Below are 18,797 nucleotides of genomic sequence, written 5' to 3' on the forward strand. Positions count from 1 at the left end.
TCACAACGAAACACACAGCGTCTTCACAACATGGCGGCGGCATCAATACTACAGCGAGAATAAAAGTTACGTCTTCTTTCTTTGCGTGAACATTTGGGCGGTGTTATGCAAATCTTCCCACATAGTGAGGTAGATATGTGGGGGCGTGTTCGAATGAGCCGTTTTAGGGGGGTGTGGCTGACTCTTAACTTTTATAAAGAATATCTCTTTGGATTTGAGACTTTAGTCTTTGCAACTTTACAGATCTTCTTTATGCACCAAGAGCTTGTAACACTCCAAAGAGAAAGGAAAAAATTAAATTGCATCATATGACCCCTTTAAAATAACTGCATCTGATTTGCTGCTTTAAAAAACATGTATTATAATTATCAATTTTAAAAACAGTTGTCCTGCTTAATATTTTTGTGGAAACCGTGTTTTTTTCAGTATTCTTGGATGAATAGAGTTCTTTTGAACCCTAACCCTAACCCTAACAGCATTTATTTGAAAGAAAAATCTTTAGTAAAATTACATTTTTCATTTTGGCCACTTTAATGCGTTTAACTTGCTCAGAAAAGTATTTATTTCTTTAAAAAATCAAACATTTGAACGGCAGTGTAAGTTGTTGGCATTAAATGTTGATGATTTAGGCAACACCAGAAATGACAACCATTGGTGATGCAATGAAGCTGAGCAGAGTTCAACTTCAGGCAAATGTACAGTGTGACATAAACACCAACTACAAATGGGAGAGCAGACAGGGGAGCTCATGTGATCCACCTCAAACATTTAATAACAATCAAGATTTTGGAAAAAATCCACTTCCAAATTAAATCAGAAACCCAAAGCTGAAAACACTCTGCTAGCAGACAGAGGACGTCTATTTTGTGTCTGCGTAAGACACTACAATATAAAGCTCCCCATATAAGCTGCCACATTTTCAGAGCATCTTGCCAGCATCAGCTCAGTAATGACAAGTTAATGCAACAAAAACACACTGCATGTTGAGATTGCACACAGAATGTTTTATGGATCAGACAGCAAAAACACTCACAAAATGTCTGCTGAAGCATGTCAGTCCATGAACAGACCACCACGTAGAAACAGCGTGTTATGGCACAAAAAAGGCTCCACAACCCCAAGTTCCCTGCCAATCATTCAGTTTCATCAAGACAAATACTGTTTTTCCAATAAACTTCAGGAAAGGAGTTGACTTCATGAGATTTTTTTCCCCCTCAAACCACAGTGTACAGCCACAAACTCAAATCCTGACTGTTACCTGTCGTTCTCTATTCTTAAGCATACATGAGTGGGCCTTGTGTGTTTAATACAGGCCTTAACATACTTTCCACAGTAAATCACCATCACATGATGCTTTATGTTGTCAGTGCAAGGTTTTAAGCAAACATCCATTGTCACATTTTAAGAGGCTTGTTTACTCTGCATATAAGCCTATGCAAAGTAATATTACTGGTGCAGGGCACACAAAAATTCAGAGCATTAGCTGAATTTTACAGTAAAGATCTACAAACAAATTCTAGAAACCTAAGGGACAAAGCAGCATTACTGTCACCTCATTTGTGTTCCATAACAAGCATTAAAAATGCATTTAAAAATCTATGAGTGGGTCAGATGAACACCAGGCAGCATGCGGAAGTACTGTGACAAGAAATGGCCAAGGTTATGCCTGAAGTTAGACCACACTGCAACCATACTCACCGGTAGCGTGGCGTGCTCTATAGCATTGCCCTACAGAAGATAGACGGAGACAAAAATGTAGGTCAAAAGGTCACATTTATGAATCCCCTTGGGTTCAAATGAAGTCGGTCAACCGCACCGTCTCATATCAACTTGGCCAAACGGTTTACGATCGATACAGAAAGTCCCTCTGAGTGTCAAAGATGGTTTGTGGTCAGGTGGGAGAGGCCAAGCAAGGGAGTGTGACTGATGGGACTGTGACTTTGGAGTCATTACCAGAGTTTTTGGCTGTGAACTTTATTGCAGGGCCACTTTCACACACACACAAACGGTCAGTTCTTGACCTTTCCTGAAAACCATCAGGAGTGTGAACTGGGGACACGGATGGGGCTGACTGAAACAGGATGCACTATGTTCACATGCAGAGCTGGAATGTGCAAACACAATGATATAAGCAGCATATCTGGAAGAGTACACGATCGTTTGACCGTACGTGTGTGGTTTGGTGTTTTGAGTGTATGTGTGTGTATGCGTCAACGGAGAAAGTGAGACATTCAGCCTGACCTTAGCCCAACCTGGGGTCGTACAAACATTGCCCCCTGTTGGTCAAATCCAGCCAAGAATGTGAGGACTGTTTTGCAGCGGGCTGAAAGGGTCGTACTTCTCTGTTACTGAAAGCTTAAAAAAAGGGCAGTCAGGATTTAAGAGATTACAGGAGCGCAGGAAGCAGCATTACTGCCACCAGCCCTGGATCAGAGACAATTCCAGCCAGTCATGCAGACACGGGAAGGTGTTTGGTTGAGGCCCGTAGGAAGGAAAACTCTTAAATTCTTTGATTATCAGAACTCCCTCATGACAGGGGTCAGGGCCGGGCTGTGCCCGTGCTAAACTTCCTTAACCAAAGCTGAAACCTAAGGTCACGCAACAAGATCTTTTTAACTCCATATCAGCTGAGCCACACTGGGGCTTGCAAGCCCAGAACACTGCAATCCTCTTACTTGCTACGACCATACTTAGCTTTCCATCAAAGTTCAAGTGTACTGGGAGTACAATCTCTGTTAAAGCGATGGTGTCAAATAGGGGAGACCACAGGCTCAGGCAGAGCATGTTGGGTGCAAGGATGGATTATGGCCCAGGCCAACAGAGCCTGTGCACCAGGACCACGAGGTGAAAGACAAATAGCATGACAAATAAAAATTACAAATAATAATAATAATAATAATTTTAAATTAGTATGAAATAATTAATTACCTGCATTATTGTTATTATTATTATTAATGATAATAATAATAATAATAATAATAATAATATTAATAATTTATTGACATACACAACTAATCAAAAGTTTAGAGTCAGTATGATCTTTTTTAATAAATTAAATAAAATATTTTATTCAGCTAGGATGCAGGATCAAAAGGATCAAAAGTGACAGTAAATACACAAATTTACAATGTTGCAAAAGATTTCTTTCAGATAAATGCTGTTCTTTTGAAACTCCTATTCATCAAAAAATCCTGAAGAAATGTATCAATGTTTCCAAAAAATATTAAACAACAACTGTTTTTAATACTGAATTTAATTAGTTTTTAATAATTTTGAATTTCGAATATTCGTCGAATTTAAAATAAAAATCCACATTTTTAGGTGTGCGTCAGGCAGCATTATCAGTGATGCACGAAATGCGACGACGATGTAAGTGTCATTGCATTTTAATGCTTTTGTTATCCAGTTGAACCCACTGGATAACAGCTGCTACGTTGTTCATTCAAAATATTGCAGAAAAAGAGAACAATCAGTGCGGGGAAGATGTTGTTTACGTCAAAACCGAAACTAGGGCTGCACGATAAATCGCATGCGATATTTAACGCGCATCTTGTCAGAAAGCCGGTTCTGTAATCAGCGGTAAATCTCCATCACCTGCGTGCTTTCACATTGAGCAGCATTAACTACACAGAGCCGTTGTTCACAGACGAGCTGCGCAAAAATACATACATGCATGATGCTGTTTTGTTTCTAATTGTTTAAGCAACTTTATTAATTATATAAGTTTTATAAATATTATTTTAAACATTACGCACTTTTTTCAAAGATAGTCGTGTTATTTTATTATGCTTTGAAGAAACGTGCATAATATTTTGCTCGATGCGCCCTCTTGTGGCCTCAGAAGAGAGGCCAAAGCTTTTTTTCCCCCTAACTGAAATTATGACTTTTAAATTAGAATATAATTCGAATATTGATCATATTTAAGTAAAAAATTCTAATTTAGTTTTGAGCCATTGACAGCCCTAACTGATACTAACGGAATAGTTTCTTGAGCACAAAATCAGCATATAAGAATGATTTTATGAAGGATCATGTGACACTGAAGACTGGAGTAATGATGTTAAAAATGCAGCTGTCATCACATAGAAAAATTACATTTTAAAATACATTAAAATAGTAAAGTTATTTTAAATTGTAATACCATTTCACAATATTGCTGTTTTTTTATCAAATAAATTCAGCTTTAGTAAACATGGGAAATCTTACCAATCCCAAACTTTTGAACGGTAGTGTGTATAAAACTGATGTAAATGAGCAAAAGAGAAGCAAAGTGAGTGCCACCCTAGACGGTTGCCTTCGTCTCCACTACAAGATCATACTTTAGACCTACATCAGTTCTATTTTTAAGGAGCAAAAGTTGTTTTTGCAAAATATAAAGCTGCAATATCAGGAAGAATAGAAAGTCAAAATTCAGACTAAAGTGAAATTTGGAGCTGGACAGGACCATAATCTTTTCTTGGCTGTGTCCAAAAGCTGTCATTATTTTAAGTAATCACGTAATTAGAGTGCAAAAATGGCTTTTAAACAAAAAGAGAAAAATCTTCATGCGTGTGTGGATGAAATACTCACGGGCAGGTGAGTGAACACTGCAAAAGTGCTACAGAGGAAAGCGATGAGGTCACTCAGGTAGTCACTGGCCTGCCCACCTCCCTGTGCTGCCATCCAATCATAATCAGCCAGCTGCAGAAACTGGTCAATCTTTTGATTCAGGTTAGTGTAGATCTCCTCTTCAGCGGCATGCCTTGCGTCCTATACAGAAAGAAAGAGAAGAGAATCCTAAACAGGCACAATATGTATTGTAAAAATACTGAATAATAATCCACACAATCCATGTGTGTGTGTGTGTGTGTGTGTGTGTATGTATATGATTGTGTATGTGTGTGTGTGGGGGGGGGGTGACATCTTAGCTCCTACCTTGAAGGTGGAGGTTCCATAGAGTTTGGTGGCATTAATGGTATCCGGAGGCACGTTGGTTATGTTGGAGATGAACTCTTCTAGGTAGTGACAGGACTGCTCCAGGTGAGTGGTGTTGATGATGATCTGAACCAACTTTGGGAATCAAATGTGATTTCAAATTCTGACTAATCCATTTTTGTCCAAATCAGTTTTTACTGACAAAGCACAATTAGTTACATGCATGAAAAGGCAAAGTTTTGCAGGTTTGTGACATTGAAGACATGAGTAACTGGAGTAATGGCTGCTGAGTAATGGCTTCATTCCTGTAATGGCAAATTCAGCTTTGCCATTACAGGAATGAATTAAATTTGACAATAGAAATAGAAATTGAAATAGAAAACAATTATTTTAAATTGTAATAGTATTTCACAATATTACTGTTTTTACTGTATTTTTGTTCAAATAAATGCTGCTTTAGTGAGAATAAAACTTCTTTACATAAAAAATTACCAACCACAAACTTTTAAGCAGTAGTGAATATTACTTTGCTAAACTTCATTTATACAGTTATGTTGCTAGATCAGCATCTTTTACTGGTACAGGTACACATCTAATAGAGCTTGTCTTTCAATAATAATGCAGCATATTTTTAACTGACCTTAGTAAAACTGCATAGGTAGTACAGGTCATCACAGAGGAAAGCAGTGCTTTCGGGAAAAAAATCTGGAGGTATGAGTAATAACAACCAGCAAAAGCCCCAAAGGGGAAAGGGCATAGAGAGGAAGTCAAGGGTACATTTAAAGGGACAGAGAGAATCTGTCTGTGGGAAACAGACCAGGAGCTACTCTACGTTCAGTTAGCTGTTCTGTGGTGTAGAGTTTGAGGTCCACAGGCAGGGCAAGGCTGTCAGCAGCAAGGCGCTGAGGCACATTGGTGCTAATTGAGCCAAGACATTTAACTTGGACCCGGTCTTCCCTCCCTCTCTCTCTCTCTCTCCAGTCATGGTGCACCATGCAGGGAGGGAAGCCCAATGCAGAGCCCGGGTCACACTTCCGCACCTCCACCATATCCGGGGCAAGACAGGGGGAGGAAGGAGCTTGATATCTGATCTGGTGTGTGTGTGTGTGTGTGTGTGTGTGTGTGTGTGTAGGTAGTAGTAAGACTAGACTTTGCTGTGCAAACTACCTGAAACCAAAAATAAAGCTTTTGCTTTTATTAAATACAATACTGAATGTCTTTCTTTCTTTCTCTGCTATTCTTTCATCATTTTCTCATCAGCGGCACCCAACTGAACCAAACATATCTGGATTTGAGGGGTTATAAACAGGCCAGACTGCAAGCAGAATCTGCAGAGCGGAGAAGAAACTAACCACATTTGAGCGAGAAACACAGGCAGAGAAAAGCAGAGATGGAGTGAGAGCAGGGTGAGAAAAATTACACATGCCACCAGCCAGTGGCAGGTAATTTTGCCATACCTGCCTGCCACTGTTGCGGACAGTCCATTTCAGATTGGCCTTTGACATTAAAGGAACACTCCACTATTTTTGAAAATAGGCTCATTTTCCAACTCCCTAGAGTTAAACAGTTGAGTTTTACCGTTTTCGAATCCATTCAGCCGATCTCCGGGTCTGGCGGTAACACTTTTAGCTGTAGCTTAGCATAGATCATTGAATCTGATGGGTGGAACCATGGGTGCAGCAGGCACAATGATATTACGCAGCGCCTGAAAATAGGCTTATTGGAAGTTACCTAGCTGGGACTATTTTCAGGCGCTGCGTAATATCATTGCGCCTGCTGCACCCATGGTACGGCAGGAAAGTTGCGTGCGTATTACACCGGAATGAGAGTATAGTTCCTAGCCATATCGGCCTAGAAAATCGCAACTTTTAATTTTCAGTCGGTCTTAGTACACGATATAACTACAGAATTGTCAAGTTTTAAATAGGAAAAATATCGAAACTCTTTGGTCATTTTTGAGCGAGATGCTAACGGTCTAATCAGATTCAATGATCTATGCTAAGCTACAGCTAAAAGTGCTACCTCCAGACCCGGAGATCGGCTGAATGGATTCGAAAACGGTAAAACTCAACTGTTTAACTCTAGGGGAGTTGGAAAATGAGCCTATTTTTTAAAATAGTGGAGTGTTCCTTTAAATGCTGTTTTTTAGATACAGCAATGCAATTTTTTTTGAAGTAACAAATTTTGAAGTGTCTGATCATTATTTGTCAAGATTAAGAGTTTTATTTGATTTAAATTAAAAATAGCTGGTAATTAAAAAAAAAAAAAAACTTGATTAAAAAAAAAAAATGGTTCCCATCCTCGGTGAGAAAAGAAAGGCTACTAGAGTTTTAAAGTGGTCTATCTACAAGACATGTGGAGAGTGAAATAATCTTATTATTCAAGACCAGGTTTCCACTAGTGCAGAAAACTAGAAGAGAGTGGACTGATACAACATCAATGAGGAGCAACATGGATGTGGGAATATAAACACAGAAACAGATGGATGAAAATAAAAAGATCCTCACCTCTGCCAGTCCTACGTTTTTCTTCTTTATGGCATACTGTAGGCAGTGGCTAAGGGTTCGTGTGAGCAGGAGGTTTGTAGACTTGCGGATCATGTCATCAATTTCTGTAGAGCTGAACATGAAAATTCACCTAATTAGGATAATAGTTATAAATACATATGTTTATATCTATAAAGTAAATCCATAACACCAATATTCAGGATTGGAGGGACAAACTGTACCAGCAGGGGGCTGTGTCCTGCCCCACACACAACAGGAAATGTATTCAATTATTTCCTCTTTTTAATAAGAAGGAATCTGTATTAGCTGACCCGAAAAATTTATAAGATGCTCAATGTCTAAGTTGCTTAGAGCCCTTAAATTAAATACACTACTGTTAAAAAGATTGAGCTCAGCAGTTTTTTTTTTTTTTTTTTTTTTTTTTTAATGAACGAATACATTTATTTTGCAAAAATGCATTACATTGATTAAAAGTGACAGTAAAGATCTTGTTACAAAAAATTTATTTCAAATAAACACTGTTCTTCTGAACTAGAGAATCCTAAAAAAAAATCAAGGTCAGATTTATTTATATAGCTCCATTAAAGCAACGTAAACTGCTGACCAAAGTGCTGCACCACAGACAAAACATGACATATCACTCTACAATAGAAAGGCTTTCTTCTATCCTAAAAAAAAAGTATCACGGTTGATACAAAAATACTAAGCAGCACAAGTTTTCAACATTAATAATTGTAAAAAATAATAATAATAATCGAATAAATGAAGCATTGGTGAGCCTAAGAGACTCCTGGTCTCATTGAACACTTCTAGAAATACTTGGTGCAAATTATTTTCTTTCAGACCCAACATATGGAGAACAGAATCCTTAGCGAGATGTTTTTGTGGTCCAGATTTACATAAGCATCGTTCTGACTCACAGAGTGTCCTATGTGCTCTAATCACAGCCTTAATACTCCACCTCCTCTGAGAGAAAAAAGGCACAAAGTGGAAACAAAAAGATGTAGTGAATAAGATGGAGAGGCCTACACACATGAACACTCACAGACACAGACTTTGGGTGGGATTTAAAACCACTCATCAGGGCCCAATAACACCCTCTGGATTTCAGTAACGCATGTTCCAAAAACCAGAGAACAACCACACACAGATATACTGTTTAAATCAACATGAGGGAAAAAGGGGGATATCACTTTTCTTTACTCTTCTCTTCTGTTTTATTGAAGACCGGCGGGGGTGGGGAGGAGTAAAGGGGGCTAGTGCTCGTTAGTACGGCTACAGCTGCATCTTTCTCTACTTCCCCCCACAGATTGGTTCACAAATAATTAAAAGAGACTCAAAAGAAAGAAAGGGACAATATGTCTCAAGCGTGTCTGTCAATGGGAGCCAAGGCCCAGGGTGCAATAGTTTTCCCCCTCAATCTGGGCAACAAACGCATTCCTCGCAAATTACTAAATCGTCGCTCATTGTGTTGAGAAAAGCAGAAGAGGAATTTGAAAAACGTTCCTCTCCTCAGCAGGGGGAAAATCTCTGAGCTACCTCCACTGACTTGGCAAGAGGAGAGCCGAATGGAGCAGAGAGATGGAGGACATAAAGAGAGAAAAGGAGGTGCCATTCGATCACAAGATGATGAGAAATTGCTTTTAGACCAATACTCAGATTAAAATATGAGCAACTACTGTCCTGCTGCAAACTCTAGGTAACCATGAGACATTTTCTGTGTTTGTTTCGTTTAAGCTTTGTTCAAATTTTAGCAAATGGCATGTTGGGTTACGGTCATTGGCTTGTTGATTACCATAAAATAGCTCTGATTTTGTACATCACAATTTGGAAATGTTCCCGGTATAGAACTAGGGTGAAAAAGAAAGGCCTGGCTTTAAATTGAGGACTTAAAGTGAGGCATTGTTCTTTTTGTGATGATCTGGAAACTGACAGTGTCTGGATGAATCCAAAGGCCTCTGGCTATTCCTCATCTAAAGAGGGAGGGGGCTACAAAACAGAAAGAGAAATTGTAGTCTGATTAAACACAGACGGTTTACTGACATTTACATTTGATTTATTCATCCATTTAACTCTCTCACTATTTCAGTGAAAATTAGGGTCGGGATCGGTCTGATAAACAATGATCTGAGAGAAACAGATGAGCAGGGAACCAACGGAGACTGAAAATGTCCAATTAACTTCATTGGAAAAAGAGAAACTAAGCAGAAGCAGCAAGCGAGACAGATACGGCTCACATCAGTTAGCACAGAACGTATGTTCATTAGCTATTCAACCATCACAAAGAGTAACGTTACAGCTAGCTTCAACTCAAGGGTAACTTCAGGTTAATACGGTAAATGCGCATTTGTAAAGCGGCTCTCGTGAAGGAGGTCTAAAGTTCGCTGGACATGCATTGGTTGGGGGGGTGGGGTCACATACATTCCTAACGTCTGGTCTCCAGGCACCTGCACATGGACTTGAGCCCCCTTCCTTCCCCCTCTGACCGCATCTCATCTCAATATTAGCGGAGAGAGACCACAAAGACTAATTGCCTCCGGTGGCCTAGTCTGGGTAGTATGCAGAGCTGTTCCTTTGCTCCTTTGGTGTGTCAGTCATAGGTTTCCGTTTCTAATATCAACAGGGTTTTTTTCTCAACACCCTTCCACACATACCCAGAATCCTGACCCCATCATCCAAGACCTCTGGTTGAATGCCATCTGGCTGCTTCTTGCCCTCTTACTCAATCACACTTGTGCTAATAGGGAGTCATTTTTACAAATTTGTCAAATACGAAGATCCAGCGAGTCGAGACATTATTTGATAGTATTCTTAAAGGGGTCATATGATGCTGCTAAAAAGAACATTATTTTGTGTATTTGGTGTGTATGGGGGATTTCAGCTTGATCTGGAGCCCCTGGACCCCACACGTCGAGGCACGGACTCCTGTGAGCGCAGCCAAAAGAGGTCAGATGTTTATTGTTGAATTTTAACTGACATTTGAGTGTGGGGCTCGGCCACGTTCTAAAAACCACATAAGGACATGACTGGTGAATGTGAGGAGGCAGTGAGTAGCCAAAGTCTTGGCAGGGGTCCCAATAAAAGTGAGACAACTTCCTCCGCCAACATACATACAGTATTATATATGGCATGGACACCTTTAAAACACAATACAAATGTAAAATATTAAATGGCTTCTTTTTGAGTACTATTCCCACAGAGTTTAAAAGCCAATGTTTTGATTTAACCACTACGTAGAGGATAATGTTTAGTGATGACTATACAAAAACCTTTGACTGCAGACCGCCACAATCGATCAGACATAATCACGTATTCTAGACAGCCATGCAATAAATTAGTTTTGATTATGTTTTTCCATCTAACCTAAGGGTGTCTCATTTATAATCAAGGATCAGACTGACCAAAACTGCAAGCAAATAGAACTCACCACCAGTGTGAATGCCTGTAGATTAAATAATTACACAAAATTAGTAATTAGGGAGATTTAACCAAACCAACCCTCTACATTGCGAGTAAATCACTCGCATATGCGACTAAATCTTCACTCTGGCGACTAAATGATGAAAATATACAGTGCATTTTAGGCCCAATTTTAATTAGGGTTATGCTTCTCAGTTATGCCCGGTTCAGACTACACGATTTTAGCCCGATTTTGCCACGATTTGCTTGACGTAGGGTGTCGTGGGGATTCGTAAACGACAATGGGCGTCGGGACGCAAGATTCCATCGTTTCAGCACGTGTAGTGTGTCATAGTGGACGACAACCGATTCCGCGTCTGCGATGCTTCACGACATCACGACAGAAAGACTAGCAGGTTTAATTTTTTTTCCGTCATCCACGACGAGTTCTGTCACATTGGTGACGTTGACCAATAGCAGCACAGAAGCTCTTTCATACACAGGTTTCAAACATGGCAAAACGAAAGAGAGATGATGGTGCTGCTAGGTGGAATTATGAGATGGAGGAAAGGTTCATGAAGCTGTGGCAACAGTACTCCTACCTGTATGATGTGTCATCGAGGGACTACTATGAAAGAACAAACAAAGAAAAATGCTGGCGAACTATAGCGGAAGCGCTTCAGCAGTTTACACTCTTGTTTTCGGAAGTCAGTCACTAGTTCCGCCTTCTCGATGACATCATGCGCGTCATTAAAGACGGCACGCAATGAATGGTCGGGAAGCAACGTGTAGTCTGACATGTTTCTTGTCCACGACATGACAAGATTTTAGGAGTCAAAATAGTGTAATCTGACACAGTGACTATCGTGACAGACCAAAATATAATGTAGTCTGAACCCGGCATTACACTTCAACAGCATCAAATCATTATTACTAATGTAGGTTTATTACATTTAATAATTATCGATTGGAGACATGAAAACAATTCACTTCTTACTCCTAATATTTTACTTGTACATGTCCATTTAACATAAACGTAGATTTAGATTACATTCAAACATTTGGCAGATGTGTGCAGCTCTGTTATGTTACACAAAATTAAAAGAAATGTTCTGCTTCTTTCAGATGCAAGCTATAACAACACAACAAATTAGGCTGTCCTAAGTAACGAAAAATACTAAAATAGAATAATACAAATCAATAGAACAAAAATATGAGAATAATACTCATTATTAATAGTTGAATTTTTATCATATTTTTCCCTTAAATAATCTTGCAGGTGTGATTAGGCTCCAATACTTTGCACCTCTGATATAAACCAAGAATTTACCATCAATGTCCAGAGCAGCTACAGAGCAGCTGGACAGTTTAGAAGAATTTAGCACGCACAGACTGTCAGACAGGAAAAACGTATTATTGCTCATTTAAAATAATTCTTGCAGTGATTGTAGAATGTATCTCCAAAAACAATACTTGTACTGCACAGGTAGTCTTTGGACAGGGCAATCAGTGCTTGAGATTAAGCCAATGAGCTGGGAAATACAGTCACCTTTTCAAGACTTTTCTACCGTTATCATGAGCATCATCTTTCTGACCACTCTACAGGCGACACTGTTAAGAGTGTCTGGCTGGCTAGACAGTCTCTCAGACACTAATCACTAATGATGATGATAATGGAGTAGTAATTTGGTAGGATGCAGGTTTCTACGTGTTCTCTGTCCTGAATCATGTTCCCTCATTTCCTCAGTAAACCTTCTAAACTGCAACACAAACCCAAAAACTGCACAAATATACACACAAGGATTAGCATACCCAACCGGGACATCCGCTTCTAAGGTAACCAGACCTGATGGGGCCAGAGACAGAGAACATCAAACAATCACAATCGGGAGGACTCGTCTTAGTACATAGCTCAATCAGAAGGAGGCAGACAGAAATGCCAACGATAGTTCTACAGACAGTGACCTTTAGCCTCAACCCCATGACCTACTGTTCCGTTTAGGAGATTAGGAGAAGCGGTGAGATATCAGATCACAACACAACGTGACTGGGGTTAAGGGGTGTTTGGGAGATTAATGGTTAGAGATTTTAATACAAAAGGGTGAAGGTTTGGTCCTAAACAGAGATGACCCAGAATTTGAATCCTGCGTGAGTAGGGTTCTTAGTTTGAGGGAAAAAATCCTTGAAACTACTGTATTTTAAGGGGCACTATGGAAAAATGTACTGGATAACCATACATGTCCAAATTAAGCATGTCTAATTAGTGATGCAAAGGATATAGCAATAAATATGTAAGTGCAGATACCAATAGATGATAATGTAATGTTTATTCTAAGTGCACACCACAGTTACAGTATGTTCTGTAAACATACTCTACAGTTCAAACATTTGGGGTCAAGCAAGTTTATGTTTTTGATTTTTATATTTTTGAATTTAAAATAACTGTTCTCTATTTGAATACATTTTAAATGTAATTTATTTCTGTGAAGGAAATGTGAAATTTCTAGCAGTCTTCAGTGTCACATTATTCTTTTTTTCATGAATAGAAAGTTCAAACGAACATCATTTATTTGTATAGAAGTCTTTTGTAACAAAAGTCTTTACTGTCACATGTGATCAATTAAATATGCCCTTGCTGAAAAAAAAAGCATGAAGAAAAGAAAAGGTAGTGTTATTGTGGACTGTCAGATGGATTTTGATTGTTTTTGTCATAATTGTGGACTCCACTATTCTTGGAGTTAAAGTCATTTTTAAAATGTAGTGGTTATATGTATTGTTCTTAGTGTGAACAGGCTTTAAACTGATAACTGAATAGCTAGTCCATTCTCCAAGTCTGCTCTCTAAATACAGTCTAGATTTAAAATTAAATTTCAATTGGGATGAGCAAGTCACTTAAAAGTTAATGCGCAGGCCATCCTAAGCATGAGCAATAGGAATAGCCATACTTGCCTAATTAAATTAAGTTCACTCTCTGACTTTATATAACAGGTTGCTAAACAGGTCTTTAGTAATTCATTGAGAAATCTAAAAGTGCTGTTTTCACATTGTTTGTTTTCTACATTTGTGAAATGGACTTCTCTTCTGAGAAATATCATAAAGGGAGATCATACCGAAGCACCATTTCACAGAGCCGTTTATTCTGTCCAACAGTCTGCAGACTGGGAATTCAGGGTAGGCCACACTAAACAGCTCGGCGCATCTGGCAACCTCATCAGTAATTCTAAGAACTCATAAACTGACCAGAGATCAGTCAACACTGGGAGAAATTCCTTGAAATAACACCCACTAGCACCAAGCATGCAATTAATTAGGAAAACACACAGAAACTGTTTGGTGCCGATGGAACTTCCTCTCTGAAGTTCAACAGCTACTCTAGGGGATAGCCAAAGACAATGCCGCAGGTTTAGTGATTTCATAACAAAAGAATGTAAGTAAAAAAAATAAATTAAAAAAAACCTTCAAAAATAGGTATGTAAACTGGCATTCAGGCAGCATGATTTGCTAATGAGAACATTTGGACGGGAGGATTAGATATGCAGGTGTGAAACAGTTTAAAGTGTGTTTGCACGCTCTTACCTAAGGTGCAAGTCCTCAGAATATTTCAGGCAGGCATAGATGAATTCTTTGAGTTGTGAGTATACTTTAGACACAAATTCAGAAAATGGCAGCTTCTTTGGAAAAGGCATCTGTTTAGAAAAATGATACTCGTAAATAAGTAAATAAATACATTAAAGCACAGGGCAAGTATTCTGGAGGCTTTAAAATCAGAAATGTGAATGTTTTGTATTTTTGTTAAAACTATTAATTAAATGCTTGTGTGAGCTGTAAAGTTGTCTAAATCATTCTTTTGGTGTGGTACTAGTCTAGTTGGACACTTCTGGTTCTGGGGTGTATTTTAACAGATGCTTTGCCATGTGTACTTCCATTGTAAGTGTTTTAAATGTGATCAAAATTTCTGCTCAAAATGAAAAATATTGACAATCTGTAACAAATGCTGTTGATAGAGCACACTGGGAGATTTCCTTTATAAAGGAAACAAAAAGGCAGCCTAATTGCATGAAAAAGAACAGCTGCAAGTATCACCAAGAAAGGTAGCATCCTTTGATTACTATAACAGTATTGGGCAGTAGTTCTTGTTGACGTCAATGGGAGAATTCAAATGTATGGTTAAGTTCAAGTATTTCAGGGGATGCGCATGTTAGTAATCAACTTTTTGGACAGCAGGAGGATATTTGTGTCTTTGTGGAGACTGGAGGGTGTGTAACTGAGGGAATCTGTAAGAAAATCTGTGGGATAAAAGCTTTCTTATGTGCCTAATGTTCACCTTGTCGAGCTCTGGATCCTGGAAGGGGAATTGGCCTGCTATTCGTTGGTACTCTTCAGGGGATGCCACAGGAATGGGGCTGTAGTTGTCCTGATCCAAGATTTGCCTAAATCAACAGAATACGTATGAGGAGGGAAAAGACCAGGACTTCACAGATCAACTGATCATAAACCTGAGGGCAAGAGCAGGATAATAAAGAAGACTAAATAATCTAAACACCATTTACTGGACTCATGAGCCGTGTGTCTGTGTTTGTGTAACTCATCATAGCAAACACACATAACACATTTCCTTGAATGCCTGTTCCCACAGTAATGACATTCTGGCCATTCAAAGACTCCAAAGCATCATTCTTTTATAGAGTGAGTCAAGTGTCTCTGACAGGGAAGGAAAAGCATCTCCAGCAAGGTTACAACAACTTTTCCATGTCATCTGCTCTTAAGATTCAACCAAACAAATCGTAACTATCTCCCTCCAAAGAGCTTTAACATTTTTTCAACAACAAATTGACATTTTTTGGATTAAATGCTCTTTAAAGGTATCCCAGCACAAAAAAGAAGAAAATATTTGTCCTTCAAGCAATATGATTTAGTCATATGGGGGTAATTTGATCAGTGATTTTAGATGGTTTGGTCTGACAAAATTTCCGTCCTTCAACTGTCCTGCAATACACAACCTCTGCAAATATAAATCTCTGAGCACTACAGGTATCAGATTGAGTCAATGTCCTTAAATGGTAGTTTGATATAGGGCATTAAAAGTGGATATTTCATTTAAAAAATGGATGTGTGGTTACCAAGTATTGAAATAAAGAACAGAACAAATGACTTGCAGTAAACGCAATCTGATTTACGTTGAACGCGCCTTACATTTGGACATAACCCTATTAGTGTAATTCCTTCAGTATGGATTTCTCAAGGCCAGGGTCATAAGGTGATAAAGTTGTCATTTTCCTAACTCAAATGAGAAACTGAGGGATAGAGATGCAGAAAACAGAGAGAAAGAAAAGGGAGAGAGAAGGCAGAAAGCACCTGAAGGACTGGTTCCACTTTTTCAGCAGGATCTCCCCATATTGATCCCTCATCTCCAGCAACATATCAAACAACTGGTTTACTGGAAAACCATAACCCTGCAGTGAGAGAGAGGAAAAGAGAGGGGGTGGATAATGCCCATCTCAGTTGAAAAAAGACAGCAAATTAATGCAACTCTCAGCAGAAAACAGGATGAAATGGTTTTTATACATTTACACTTGATATTATGATTAATTATTTGGAAATAAAACAAACACCATATTAACCCTTTTCATAATGTCTATTCAATGCTTTATTTGTCGGTCACAATACTGTTTTTAAATGATATTCACTTTTCTCAGAAAATATTGCAGCATGTGATTATTTATATCTATGTCGAGTAATCAACATATGTAATTTTAAAAAATCCTATCCAATGACACCCCAAGTACTAAAATGTTATAACCAGGTACTACTCCACTCACCTGCAGTGTGTCTGCAAACAGCACTATAAGATTCTTCAGATCTAAAATCAGGTCTGGATCAGTGCAATAAGACTATGGAGACATGAGAGTAAGAGTGATGGATTACAGCAGAAGCAGAGGAAGGACAGCACAGGAATTTAAATTACCTGGTATAAACACAAGAAAAGACAGCTTTTATGCAACATTAACTGTACTAAGGTTTCCAGTTGAGTATCTGACAACAGAGCTGTTCAGTTTGTCTTCCTAAAACCCACAAAAGGATTATGGTTCACTCTGAAATTTAAGAATTTTGTTTTTAGAATAGTGTTTTCCATTTATTAGTAAAATAAGGTCTGCAGTTTGCTAACTATATAAGGACAACAAACACCACAAAGATGTGCGTTTACTTACTCGGACAGCTGTTGCAGTCCTTTTGCAGGAACTTGCAACTTACATTTTTAAATCAGACAACTGTTTCAAACTTCACATGTGAGGTACATCTGTGTGTAATTTACACTAATGTTCAAAAATTCGGAGTCGGTCAATTTTTTTTTAAAATAATTATGGTAACACTTTACAATAAGGTTCATTATTTAACAGTTAACTACTTTAGTAGTTAACTGTGTTACTGTATTATGGTAGTGTATGTTGTAAATATGACATAAAATAACAAAATGTGAAAATATCTTCAAGTAAAGGTAGCCAGACACCTTATTGTACTAGAAAACCACTATCCTAAAAATCCATCAGAAAATCCAGAGTGAAGCCATTAGCCGTCCAGGCTGGCCATAAAAATAATGTCTGCTTGAACAGCTCTACTGCTTGTCTTGTTCAGTGTGTGTTAGGTGTGTAGTGTGCAAACATACTGAATGCGTACGCAAGGCTGCAATGGTCTTTGAAAGGGCCAGCTCCCACAATTCTTCCACGTAAGCCCTGTTAACCAGGCCCTGTGTGGTGTGCAAGATGTGGTCCTCCACTACAAAAAAACTACAGGACACATACAGGGAAATACAGGAACAACTTAAAGAATGTTGGAAAGTGTATGAAAGACAAACAGTTAGTACATTATAACATCATAGGAAAGCATTAAACCACATCAATAATATCCCAAATGGGCACAATGAGGCTTTCCAGCACACAAAGGCATCAGAGTCATCGAACATCCCAGCAACATTTTTAGAGAAATCCCAGACATCCCACTGTGTGAGTGCCCTAAGCCTTTTTTGTGCCACTTAAGATGTTTGTAAAAGCCTCCGTACCAGACACTAGCCTTCCCGATATTCCCATTCAGAATAACACCAATCTGCCACTCCACATCCCCAGAACCATAAATTCTAAAACTAAGAGTGTTTTTCAGCAGCACTGGGATGGAGAATCAGGAAGGGCCAGAGGAAGGGGACCGTTTGGCTAAAGGGAGGGTCGAACGCTGAGCCAAAAAAGGCTTTGGCTGTTTTAATTCTCTTCTATATTAAAAATTAACATTGTAAGCACGTATAATTGATTTTCAGTTAATTTGGCCATTCAAAACAAAATGTGCACTGCACTCACCCGACAATTTGATTGAAGTAGTGCCTGTACCCCTCTAACGTTTCATGCTGGAGACCACAGGAAAGAGAAAGAAGATTTTATGAACATCAGTTAACTGAGCAGTCCAATATTACAGCTCTTTTTTAAAGTTTTTATTACTCATGGAATAAACTAGATTACCTTAAAACATTTAAAAATGTGTGTCTGTACTGACCAAATAACAACATACCTGTACAATGACATTCTGCAAATGTCTTCAACACGTTAGCATACACTACAGGTCAAAAGTTTAGGACTGTAAAATTGTTTAATATTTTTGAAAGAAATCAGTCAATAATACAGTTTAAAACAGTAATATTGTTAAATTTTATTACAACCTTGAAATAACTTTTTTCTATTTTAATTCATAGTAAAATGTAATTTCTTATTATTTTCAATGTAGAAAACAGTCGTGCCGCTTAATATACTAGTGGAAACAATTTTAAATAGAAGACTTCTGTAACATTGTAAATTATCTTTACTGTCACTTTTGATAATTTTATTAATTCCTTGCTGAATACAAGTATGATTCTGTAGTATGAAAAAAATGCTACTAACCTCAAACTTTTAAATGGTACTGTATACATTAAGTATTTTGTAATGACATTAAGTG

General features: G+C 38.4%; 1 protein-coding gene across 1 annotated transcript in view; it reads right to left on the reverse strand.

Moving 5' to 3' along the window:
- Window positions 1-18,797, reverse strand: part of LOC107749823 (exocyst complex component 6B-like) — a 74,547-nt gene that overhangs the window by 31,190 nt on the left and 24,560 nt on the right. The window contains exons 5-13 of the mRNA XM_016565012.1: window positions 18,167-18,213; window positions 17,485-17,605; window positions 16,640-16,711; window positions 16,176-16,273; window positions 15,145-15,250; window positions 14,397-14,506; window positions 7,422-7,533; window positions 4,915-5,049; window positions 4,570-4,749 (exon numbers count right to left, since the gene is read on the reverse strand). Of these exons, the coding sequence (XP_016420498.1) occupies window positions 4,570-4,749; window positions 4,915-5,049; window positions 7,422-7,533; window positions 14,397-14,506; window positions 15,145-15,250; window positions 16,176-16,273; window positions 16,640-16,711; window positions 17,485-17,605; window positions 18,167-18,213 (981 nt within the window). The remainder of the gene's footprint in view (window positions 1-4,569; window positions 4,750-4,914; window positions 5,050-7,421; window positions 7,534-14,396; window positions 14,507-15,144; window positions 15,251-16,175; window positions 16,274-16,639; window positions 16,712-17,484; window positions 17,606-18,166; window positions 18,214-18,797) is intronic.

Source organism: Sinocyclocheilus rhinocerous, unplaced genomic scaffold (assembly GCF_001515625.1).
Source record: "Sinocyclocheilus rhinocerous isolate Xijiao unplaced genomic scaffold, SAMN03320098_v1.1 scaffold1131, whole genome shotgun sequence".
In the NCBI taxonomy this organism is placed as follows: Eukaryota; Metazoa; Chordata; class Actinopteri; order Cypriniformes; family Cyprinidae; genus Sinocyclocheilus; species Sinocyclocheilus rhinocerous.